This window comes from Haliotis rufescens, unplaced genomic scaffold (assembly GCF_023055435.1).
Source record: "Haliotis rufescens isolate VD_foot unplaced genomic scaffold, xgHalRufe1.0.p SCAF_61, whole genome shotgun sequence".
Classification (NCBI taxonomy): Eukaryota; Metazoa; Mollusca; class Gastropoda; order Lepetellida; family Haliotidae; genus Haliotis; species Haliotis rufescens.
In genome coordinates this window covers 1,105,408-1,117,449 of record NW_025964346.1, presented here as the reverse complement: position 1 = coordinate 1,117,449, position 12,042 = coordinate 1,105,408, and the positions used below count along the sequence as shown (strand labels likewise).

The 12,042-nt window shown below is 46.8% G+C and overlaps 1 protein-coding gene across 1 annotated transcript in view; it reads left to right on the top strand.

The window, feature by feature from the left end:
• Nucleotides 1-12,042, top strand: part of LOC124114438 — a 76,515-nt gene that overhangs the window by 58,714 nt on the left and 5,759 nt on the right. Inside the window, exons 12-17 of the mRNA XM_048386815.1 lie at nt 4,334-4,441; nt 5,591-5,651; nt 6,853-6,960; nt 7,777-7,841; nt 11,023-11,094; nt 11,498-11,667. Of these exons, the coding sequence (XP_048242772.1) occupies nt 4,334-4,441; nt 5,591-5,651; nt 6,853-6,960; nt 7,777-7,841; nt 11,023-11,094; nt 11,498-11,667 (584 nt within the window). The remainder of the gene's footprint in view (nt 1-4,333; nt 4,442-5,590; nt 5,652-6,852; nt 6,961-7,776; nt 7,842-11,022; nt 11,095-11,497; nt 11,668-12,042) is intronic.

Sequence of the window (12,042 nt, the reverse complement as noted above, 5' to 3'; positions counted from 1 at the left end):
TCCACCTACAGGACCTACTTGCCACGTGTAACGCTCAGTGTCCCCTTCCACCTACAGGACCTACTTGCCACGTGTACCACATGTAACGCTCAGTGTCCCCTTCCACCTACAGGACCTACTTGCCACGTGTACCACATGTAACGCTCAGTGTCCCCTTCCACCTACAGGACCTACTTGCCACGTGTACCACATGTAACGCTCTGTGTCCCCTTCCACCTACAGGACCTACTTGCCACGTGTACCACATATAACGCTCTGTGTCCCCTTCCACCTACAGGACCTACTTGCCACGTGTACCACATGTAACGCTCAGTGTTACTTTCCTCGAAGGGTTGTGTCCATGATATCTAATGGTCCCTGATGTTTCGGAGTGGTGTCGATGATGGTTGATGGTTCCTGTTGTTGTTTCAGAGTGGTGTCTATTATGTCTGATGGTTCCTGTGTATGTTCAGAGTGGTGTCGATGATGGTTGATGGTCGCTGTTGTTGTTTCAGAGTGGTGTCGATTATGTCTGATGGTTCCTGTGTATGTTTCAGAGAGGTGTTGATTATGTTCCTGTTGATGGTTCCTGTTGATGTTTCAGAGTGGTGTCGAATATGTTTGATGTTTCCTGTGTATGTTTCAGAGTGGTGTCGATGATGGTTGATGGTTCCTGTGTATGTTTCAGAGTGGTGTCGATGATGGTTGATGGTCGCTGTTGTTGTTTCAGAGTGGTGTCGATTATGTCTGATGGTTCCTGTGTATGTTTCAGAGAGGTGTTGATTATGTTCCTGTTGATGGTTCCTGTGGATGTTTCAGAGTGGTGTCGATTATGTCTGATGGTTCCTGTGTATGTTTCAGAGTGGTGTCGATGATGGCTGATGGTCCCTGTGTATGTTTCAGAGTGGTGTCGATGATGGCTGATGGTCCCTGTGGATGTTTCAGAGTGGTGTCGATGATGTTTGATGGTTCCTGTTGATGTTTCAGAGTAGTGTCGATGATGACTGATGGTCCCTGTGTATGTTTCAGAGTGGTGTCGATGATGACTGATGGTCCCTGTGTATGTTTCAGAGTGGTGTCGATGATAACTGATGGTCGCCGTTGATGTTTCAGAGTGGTGTCGATGATGTCTGATGGTCCCTGTGGATGTTTCAGAGTGGTGTCGATGATGTTTGATGGTCCCTGTGTATGTTTCAGAGTGGTGTCGATGGTGGCTGATGGTCCCTGTGGATGTTTCAGAGTGGTGTCGATGGAGGCTGATGGTCGCTGTTGATGTTTCAGAGTGGTGTCGATGGAGGCTTATGGTCGCTGTTGATGTTTCAGAGTGGTGTCGATGATGTCTTATGGTCCCTGTGGATGTTTCAGTGTGGTGTCGATGATAGCCGATGGTCCCTGTGGATGTTTCAGAGTGGTGTCGATGATGTTTGATGGTCCCTGTTGATGTTTCAGAGTGGTGTCGATGATGACTGATGGTCCCTATGTATGTTTCAGTGTGGTGTCGATGGAGGCTGATGGTCGCTGTTGATGTTTCAGAGTGGTGTTGATGGTGACTGATGGTCGCTGTTGATGTTTCAGAGTGGTGTCGATGATGTCTGTTGTCGCTGTTAATGTTTCAGAGTGGTGTCGATGATGTCTGATGGTCGCTGTGGATGTTTCAGAGTGGTGTTGATGATGTTTGATGGTCGCTGTGGATGTTTCAGAGTGGTGTCGATGATGGCTGATGGTCCCTGTGGATGTTTCAGAGTGGTGTCGATGATGACTGATGGTCCCTGTGTATGTTTCAGTGTGGTGTCGATGATAGCTGATGGTCCCTGTGGATGTTTCAGAGTGGTGTCGATGATAGCTGATGGTCGCTGTTGATGTTTCAGAGTGGTGTCGATGATAGCTGATGGTCCCTGTGGATGTTCAGAGTGGTGTCGATGATGGTTGAGTTTCCCTGTTGATGTTTCAGAGTGGTGTCGATGATAGCTGATGGTCCCTGTGGATGTTTCAGAGTGGTGGCGATGATGTCTGATGGTTCCTGTGGATGTTTCAGAGTGGTGTCGATGATAGCTGATGGTCCCTGTGGATGTTTCAGAGTGATGTCGATGATGGCTGATGGTCCCTGTGGATGTTTCAGAGTGGTGTCGATAATGACTGATGGTCCCTGTGTATGTTTCAGAGTGGTGTCGATGATAGCTGATGGTCTCTGTTGATGTTTCAGAGTGGTGTCGATGATGTTTGATGGTCTCTGTTGATGTTTCAGAGTGGTGTCGATGGAGGCTTATGGTTGCTGTTGATGTTTCAGAGTGGTGTCGATGGAGGCTGATGGTCACTGTTGATGTTTCAGAGTGGTGTCGATGGAGGCTTAAGGTTGCTGTTGATGTTTCAGAGTGGTGTCGATGATGTCTGATGGTCGCTGTTGATGTTTCAGAGTGGTGTCGATGATGTCTTATGGTCCCTGTGGATGTTTCAGTGTGGTGTCGATGATAGCCGATGGTCCCTGTGGATGTTTCAGAGTGGTGTCGATGATGTTTGATGGTCCCTGTGTATGTTTCAGAGTGGTGTCGATGATGACTGATGGTCCCTGTGTATGTTTCAGTGTGGTGTCGATGGAGGCTGATGGTCGCTGTTGATGTTTCAGAGTGGTGTCGATGATGTCTGATGGTCGCTGTTGATGTTTCAGAGTGGTGTCGATGATGTCTGATGGTCGCTGTGGATGTTTCAGAGTGGTGTCGATGATAGCTGATGGTCCCTGTGGATGTTTCAGAGTGGTGTCGATCATGTTTGATGGTCCCTGTGGATGTTTCAGAGTGGTGTCGATGATGACTGATGGTCCCTGTGTATGTTTCAGTGTGGTGTCGATGGAGGCTGATGGTCCCTGTGGATGTTTCATAGTGGTGTCGATAATGACTGATGGTCCCTGTGTCTGTTTCAGAGTGGTGTCGATGATAGCTGATGGTCTCTGTTGATGTTTCAGAGTGGTGTCGATGATGTCTGATGGTCGCTGTTGATGTTTCAGTGTGGTGTCGATGATAGCTGATGGTCCCTGGGGATGTTTCAGAGTGGTGTCGATGGAGGCTGATGGTCGCTGTTGATGTTTCAGAGTGGTGTTGGTGGTGACTGATGGTTGCTGTTGATGTTTCAGAGTGGTGTCGATGATAGCTGATGGTCGCTGTTGATGTTTCAGAGTGGTGTCGATGATGTCTGATGGGCGCTGTTGATGTTTCAGAGTGGTGTCGTTGATGTCTGATGGTCCCTGTGGATGTTTCAGAGTGGTGTCGATGATGTTTGATGGTCTCTGTTGATGTTTCAGAGTGGTTTCGATGATAGCTGATGGTCCCTGTGGATGTTTCAGAGTGGTATCGATGATGTCTGATGGTCTCTGTTGATGTTTCAGAGTGGTGTCGATGATGTCTGATGGTCGCTGTTGATGTTTCAGAGTGGTGTCGATGATGTCTGATGGTCCCTGTGGATGTTTCAGAGTGGTGTCGATGATGTCTGATGGTTCCTGTTGATGTTTCAGAGTGGTGTCGATGATGTCTGATGGTTCCTGTGGATGTTTCAGAGTGGTGTCGATGATGTTTGATGGTCCCTGTGTATGTTTCAGAGTGGTGTCGATGATGTCTGATGGTCGCTCTTGATGTTTCAGTGTGGTGTCGATGATAGCTGATGGTCCCTGGGGATGTTTCAGAGTGGTGTCGATGGAGGCTGATGGTCGCTGTTGATGTTTCAGAGTGGTGTTGATGGTGACTGATGGTCGCTGTTGATGTTTCAGAGTGGTGTTGGTGGTGACTGATGGTCGCTGTTGATGTTTCAGAGTGGTGTTGGTGGTGACTGATGGTCGCTGTTGATGTTTCAGAGTGGTGTCGATGATGGCTGATGGTCGCTGTTGATGTTTGAGAGTGGTGTCGATGATGTCTGATGGTCGCTGTTGTTGTTTCAGTGTGGTATCGATGATGTTTGATGGTCGCTGTTGTTGTTTCATTGTGGTATCGATGATGTTTGATGGTCGCTGTTGTTGTTTCAGTGTGGTATCGATGATGTTTGATGGTCGCTGTTTTTTTTTTCAGAGTGGTGGCGATGATGTCTGATGGTCCTTCAGGATGTTTCAGAGTGGTGTCGATGATGGTTGAGTTTCCCTGTTGATGTTTCAGAGTGGTATCGATGATGTTTGATGTTTGGTGGTCGCTGTTGTTTTTTTCAGAGTGGTATCGATGATGACTGATGGTCCCTGTGTATGTTTCAGAGTGGTGTCGATGATGTCTGATGGTCCCTGTGTATGTTTCAGAGTGGTGTCGATGATGTCTGATGGTCCCTGTGTATGTTTCAGAGTGGTGTCGATGATAGCTGATGGTCGCTGTTGATGTTTCAGAGTGGTGTCGATGATGTCTGACGGCCCGGCAGGGCGCTACTCACTCCCCACCCCAGACGGAACAGTCCCCGGCATTTTCTACGCCAATGTGATGCACCCCCGGAGCATGTACGTGTTCTGTGGTGTGGTGGGGTGTGTTGGGGTGGGATGGGATGGGATGGGATGGGATGGGATGGGGTGTGGCTGGAAGGTTACGAGTGATCGGGGTTGGGTGATGTAATCTAGTGGTTGAAGCGTTCGCTCGTAACGCCGAAGGCCCGAGTTCGATATTCCACATGGGTACAATGTGTATCGCCCATTGCTGGTGGCGCCCCCGCCGCGATAGTCCTGGAGTATTGGTTAAAAACCATGCTCACTCACTCTTGAGATGTTACCCTCCTTTTGCGCCGTATGTGAATATTTTTCCCGACGGGCAGGACAAAGTTGAACCAATGTTGAATCAATGTAGTGCTTCAACGTTGAAATGACAATGATGACAGCTGGGATGATGATGAAATCAGACATAAATGTTGAACTTTGAAAAGTCAGTGAGTTTGGTTTGGATTTGAAATTGTGATGAACTTGAAATGTCGACGTTCAATAAACATCAGGGGTGCGCTGTAAAGCCACGAATTGTCCAGAGTATTGACATTCATCGCTCACCCTGGGGTCTGCAAAAGCTCGAAGCGCTTGCTACCTCTTCCAAAATGGCAGTGCAACTACCGTATGGTTGCCTTTCTCAAATGAAGAATGTACCAGAAGAAGCTCGATGACGAGTTGATGAGTTGATGACTATTGATCACTACTTTGAAGATGTGGAGGAGACTGGGGAGGCTAGGCTGTTAGCTGCCTCTGTCCGTTTCCAAGTTGATCCAGTCATGAATATCTTATTCCACCGTCAAACTCAACTTTAATTACCGTCAGCCGCCATTTTGGTTTGAGAGCGAAGCAAGTTCAGCCAGTGATTGGTGCGATTGCAAGCAGCAGAAAGTTACCGCCCCGTTGTTAAACGAATCGCTGTACATCGCTAGCAAGCGATTGGCTTTAAACAAAGCACCCCTTATATAAATGTTGAAACAATGTCGACATAATGTTTTTCAACTTCAGATCAAACAAAATAACCCACTCGCAGACGCACTCCCATGAAATGCACGCCTTTTAACGGGACACTAATGTACTCCACGTATTCAAATGACGATTTGTCTTTGGATAAACGTCTCAAGTTGAGGTTTTCCCTGTCAAGTTCAACACACTATAACACTGCGGTGATTATTTCAGGCCCGTGTACACGTTCATGTCCCTGGTGATGCACGAAGCGAACCCAGGCCACCACTTCCAGGTAACAAGTTAGTTGACAAAGTAGACCAAATCTTTAAAGTAATGGGGACGTTTCGGTCAATCGTAATAAAATCAGATCTTAGTTCTCGCTGCCGCTAAACAAAGATCTGAGGACATCCAATTACGGGTCACATCAGCCCCCCCGTTAGCGAACTCTGACCGACCAATTGAATTACTGACAAGAAGTCGACATTAGCCAATCAGAAGGCAGCTTTCTCGTGCTTTACGGCAATAATTGCAAATTGGCGACTACGCTTCGAAACATATTTTGACAAATTCTCGCTTAAAAATTTGAAACCTGAACAAAAGAACGTTCTAGAATGCCTAATATATGGTTTAGATTGTATAGATTCAGTCGTTGAGCCCGTAACTATCGTTCGGAATACCCCGTTTTAACGTTTTCGAGGCTGCATGATTAGAAATCACATTCCGACTGTCACTTTCATGATCTGGTAAGCGACGCTCTGATTGGTCGGATGAAAGGTCGTTCTGACGTTACCCCTAAAGATCTGATTTTAATGAGATTGCGTTTCGGTATATATCCTTATACCGTTGTCAAGCAAGACTGAATGAGGAACATTGTACAGAATATATATAGTAGGTGGAGGATTAACAGTAACAACAATTGCATACATGAGTGGGATGACAGGAGTCAGAAATGACAACAGAAGGATAATACTATGCACCAGACCTATGCAAACTATACCTTCCACCTATGTGTTCTCTGTACTTCATGTTGTGACAGCATTATCCTTCTGTTGACAACGATATTAGGATCTATACCGAAACGTCGCCTTACAGTAATAAAGAGGTTGTTAGCCCTAGATTGTGTGTGCCTTGTCATCAAGTTATGCCTATCAAACAATTCAATAAGTTAGTTGTGCTGGAAGACCACTTCATATTCATCCTATAATTACATATATGTATCGACAACCACTATATGCCACTCAAAGAAGTCACTATATGTCAGTGTGTACATATCTCCATGCTCAGACGGACTGTGAAGCCCATTTCTGGTGTCCCCCGCCGTGTTATTGCTGGAATATTGCTTAAAGCGGCGTAAAACCATACTCACTCACCAATGTGGCATTACTTGTAGCAGTAGGGTCAGTGATTGTGAAGATAGGATGGACCTGGATGTTGGCTGTAGTCATTAATGGTCACTTTATTCTGAATTTCAAATGATTCAACGTGTTTCACAGGTCAGCTCTGCCTTGGCGGCCAACACCCCGCGATTTATGAAGTACATGGAAAACCCACACACCTACCAAGTGCCGTACTCCTTCCCCGCATACACGGCATTCGTCGAGGTAAACCGGGCATACAGAGTTGTCTCCCCTAGACTGCGTTTCCCGAACATAGGTGTACACTTTATACAGGGATTAACAAAAACAACCACCGAACAAGGGTGACAGTGGCAGTGAGGATAAAGCCCATAGTTCTTGGATCTGTGTACCTCGATAGCGCTTGTGCGAAAATGTCTGCTTATGTCATGAATTATCATAGAGAATACCCCAATACAATTTGTTCATTAAAATGGATGTTCTTGCGAGCTCACATATTATTTTAACTCTTGAGATAAGAAAGTTTTAGAATCTATTTTGTTTATTATAAATGAAGAGAATACCCACAAACAAATTTGTTTATTATAATGGATGTTCTTGAGAGCTCACACATTATTTTAATTCTTGAGATAAGAAAGTGTTTAGAATCTATTTTGTTTATATAAATGAAGATATCACTGAAACAGACGCAAATGCCAGTGACTAACACGTTACCTCCCTGTCTTTACTTCGTGACAAATGGTAATGTGAAATAACCGATTTCCGTCTTAACATTGATCGTACTCCAACTTCTAAATGCCTATCAAAGAAGTTATTGATTGTATCGTGTGAGTAACGTGCAATGCATTGTATTATGATAACCAACCTTGGCCCATGCGCCACCACAGCCTCGTTTTGAGCCCGATTCGACCACCATAGCCTCGTTTTGAGCCCGATTCGAAAGGCACGACACTAAAACTACGGATTCATAAGCCATCAAAATATTATCACAATAGAATGGGTGGAGAAGACAGTGTGTTATCGATGACGTAATGTTGAATTTGTCTCTCAACTCTCCCGCAGGGCTGGGCACTGTATGCGGAGTCGCTTGGTGAGGAGTTCGGGCTGTACCGGGACGAGTATGAACTGTGAGTGTCTTCAACCTGATCTTGTCTGTGTACGAGGACCCTTGTTGATGCGGACAGTTTCGTTTTTGTGACATTGTTCTGTATAGTATGACTGATAGATTCGCAGTCACGGACACTTGACAAATGGGGCCATACTTCGTGTGTGTCACGAAGCGGTGGGGTACACCATTCGCTCGTCACGCCGAAAACCCGGCTTCGATTCTCCATATGGGTACAATGTGTGTCCCCCGCCGTGATATTGTTGGAATATTGGTAAAATCGGCGTAAAATCAAACTCACTCACTTTATTCTCTCCCCTGGCACACATGTCATATATGACACGTGTATTCTGGTTGTCTCCCCTGACTGTCAGTGACACGTGTATTCTGGTTGTCTCCCCTGACTGTCAATGACACGTGTATTCTGGTTGTCTCCCCTGACTGTCAATGACACGTGTATTCTGGTTGTCTCCCCTGACTGTCAATGACACGTGTATTCTGGTTGTCTCCCCTGACTGTCAATGACAAGTGTATTCTGGTTGTCTCCCCTGACTGTCAGTGACACGTGTATTCTGGTTGTCTCCCCTGACTGTCAATGACACGTGTATTCTGGTTGTCTCCCCTGACTGTCAATGACACGTGTATTCTGGTTGTCTCCCCTGACTGTCAGTGACACGTGTATTCTGGTTGTCTCCCCTGACTGTCAATGACACGTGTATTCTGGTTGTCTCCCCTGGCTGTCAATGACACGTGTATTCTGGTTGTCTCCCCTGACTGTCAGTGACACGTGTATTCTGGTTGTCTCCCCTGACTGTCAATGACACGTGTATTCTGGTTGTCTCCCCTGACTGTCAATGACACGTGTATTCTGGTTGTCTCCCCTGACTGTCAATGACACGTGTATTCTGGTTGTCTCCCCTGACTGTCAATGACACGTGTATTCTGGTTGTCTCCCCTGACTGTCAGTGACAAATGTATTCTGATTGCTTCCCCTGACTGTCAGTGACACATGTACTCTGGTTGTCTCACCTGACTTTCAGTGACACGTGTATTCTGATTGCCTCCCCTGACTGTCAGTGACACGTGTATTCTGGTTGTCTCCCCTGACTTTCAGTGACACGTGTATTCTGATTGCCTCCCCTGACTGTCAGTGACACGTGTATTCTGGTTGTCTCACCTGACTTTCAGTGACACGTGTATTCTGATTGCCTCCCCTGACTGTCAGTGACACATGTACTCTGGTTGTCTCCCCTGACTGTTTGATGGCACGTGTATTCTGGTTGTCTCCCCTGACTGTCAGTGACACATGTACTCTGGTTGTCCCCCCTGACTGTTTGATGGCACGTGTATTCTGACTGCCTCCCCTGACTGTCAGTGACACGTGTATTCTGGTTGTCTCCCCTGACTGTCAGTGACACATGTACTCTGGTTGTCTCCCCTGACTGTCAGTGACACATGTACTCTGGTTGTCTCCCCTGACTGTCAGTGACACGTGTACTCTGGTTGTCTCCCCTGACTGTCAGTGACACGTGTACTCTGGTTGTCCCCCCTGACTGTCAGTGACACATGTATTCTGGTTGTCTCCCCTGAGTGTCAATGACACATGTACTCTGGTTGTCTCCCCTGACTGTCAGTGACACGTGTACTCTGATTGCCTCCCCTGACTGTCAATGACACATGTACTCTGGTTGTCTCCCCTGACTGTCAGTGACACCAAGCTCCTTCCCAGCGCGTGACACCTTCGTTAGACTCTCGGTAACATCGCTGACACCAGTGTGGGCGCGGCCATTAAAAAGAAGTTTGAAATTTACCCTCTAACCCCAAATGTAGTAACGTTGATACTTTTGTTTATGTTTTTGGGAATGCCATTTCATTTTGAAATGGTTTACGACTGACCATGTTTTCCAGATGAACTTACTTTGTTGTTTTAATAATCAGATTGGTTCGAGATTGCAGACTAACCGAAAATCAACCAACTTCTCCCTTACATTCGTACTATATTAATAACACGATAGTTTTAATGGAATAGAAATTCAAATTGACACACGAAGAAAGTAATTTAGCAGCGATAAGTGTATTCGGCGTCACGACAGTCGTCACTTGTTTGTAAACATAACGGTCAGTCGGTTCCGAGTTCAATTCCAAGCATGGTTGTGGCCACCTATTTACAGTGGGGAGTTTTGACTGGTGGCAGCGATAGTATAGAGAGCTCCGCGAAAGGGCTATCGCTGTGAGGAGCATGTCAGTGACACGTGTATTCTTGTTGTCTCCCTTGACTGTCGATGACAAGTGTATTCTGGTTGTCTCCCCTGACTGTCCATGACACTTGTATTCTGGTTGTCTCCCCTGACTGTCAATGACACGCGTATTGTGGTTGTCTCCCCTGACTGTCAATGACACGTGTATTCTGGTTGTCTCCCCTGACTGTCAATGACACGTGTATTCTGGTTGTCTCCCCTGACTGTCAATGACACGTGTATTCTGGTTGTCTCCCCTGACTGTCCATGACACTTATATTCTGGTTGTCTCCCCTGACTGTCAATGACACGCGTATTGTGGTTGTCTCCCTTGACTGTCAATGACACGTGTATTCTGGTTGTCTCCCCTGACTGTCAATGACACGTGTATTCTGGTTGTCTCCCCTGACTGTCTATGACACTTATATTCTGGTTGTCTCCCCTGACTGTCAATGACACGCGTATTGTGGTTGTCTCCCCTGACTGACAATGACACGTGTATTCTGGTTGTCTCCCCTGACTGTCAATGACACGTGTATTCTGGTTGTCTCCCCTGACTGTCTATGACACGTGTATTCTGGTTGTCTCCCCTGACTGTCTATGACACGTGTATTCTGGTTGTCTCCCCTGACTGACAATGACACGTGTATTCTGGTTGTCTCCCCTGACTGTCAATGACACGTGTATTCTGGTTGTCTCCCCTGACTGACAATGACACGTGTATTTTGGTTGTCTCCCCTGACTGTCAATGACGCGTGTATTCTGGTTGTCTCCCCTGACTGACAATGACGCGTGTATTCTGGTTGTCCCCCCTGACTGACAATGACACGTGTATTCTGGTTGTCCCCCCTGACTGACAATGACACGTGTATTCTGGTTGTCTCCCCTGACTGTTTAATGACACGTGTATTCTGGTTGTCTCCCCTGACTGTCAATGACACGTATTCTGGTTGTCTACCCTCACAGGATGGGAAGGTACAGCTCCGAGATCTTCCGAGCAGGGCGCCTCGTTGTGGACACAGGCATCCATTATTACGGGTAAGATGTCTGGATGCAGAGTAAGACCAAGAGCCTGACCCCCGTGAACATCCGGGTTAGAGTCGGTCTTCATCAACCTACGCTTGTCGTGAGAGTCGACTAACGTGATAACATGGTCAGACTCGTTGATGTAGTTGATGCATGTTATCGTATCCCGATTGTGTGGATCGATACTATTGATGCCAATCACTGAATTGTCTGATCCAGACACAAATATTTCAAGACTGCCGCGATATAGCTGGAATATTGCTGAGTGTGGCGATAAACAACAACAAACACATAAAAATAATATAATTAGACCTCCTATCCCATTAATACAAAGATAAGAAACAAGAATATGTTTCATGTAACCAAACACTGAAGAAAGCTTGTCAGTTGTGTTCAGCAAAGTTCTGTTGCACAGCTGGGACCGCGAGCAGGCCATTGAGTACCTGCTGAACATCACTGCCAAGGCGAGACCATTCGTGGAGGTGGAGGTGGACCGCTACATAACGTGGCCTGGGCAAGCGTGTTCCTACAAGATCGGAGAGTTGACGATCAAGAAGCTGAGACAAATGGCCGAGGAAAACCTGGGTAGGCGTAACATGCAACATTCACAAAATACAAAAATCTCGAAAACGTGAGTGAATGAGTGAGTTGGGTTTAACGCCGCTTTTAATAGTATTCCGGATATATCACGGCGTGTCAACTTAATGTGGGAGGAAAGCCTGAAGTGATGCAGGTCTCAGTCGTTTACCACTTCGGTGAAACCCACGAGCACGGGTATGGTGCTGACAAACCTAGAAACAAAATCGGGGCGAACTGGGATTCGAACCTACAATCATATGTTGCTGGCAAGTCTGCACAGCGAATCGGGGCGCCTTAGACGACTGGGCCACCCGTGCGTCCCCCCCCCCCCCCCCCCCCCCCCCTCCCCCACCCACCCACCCACCCACTCCACCCCCAAAC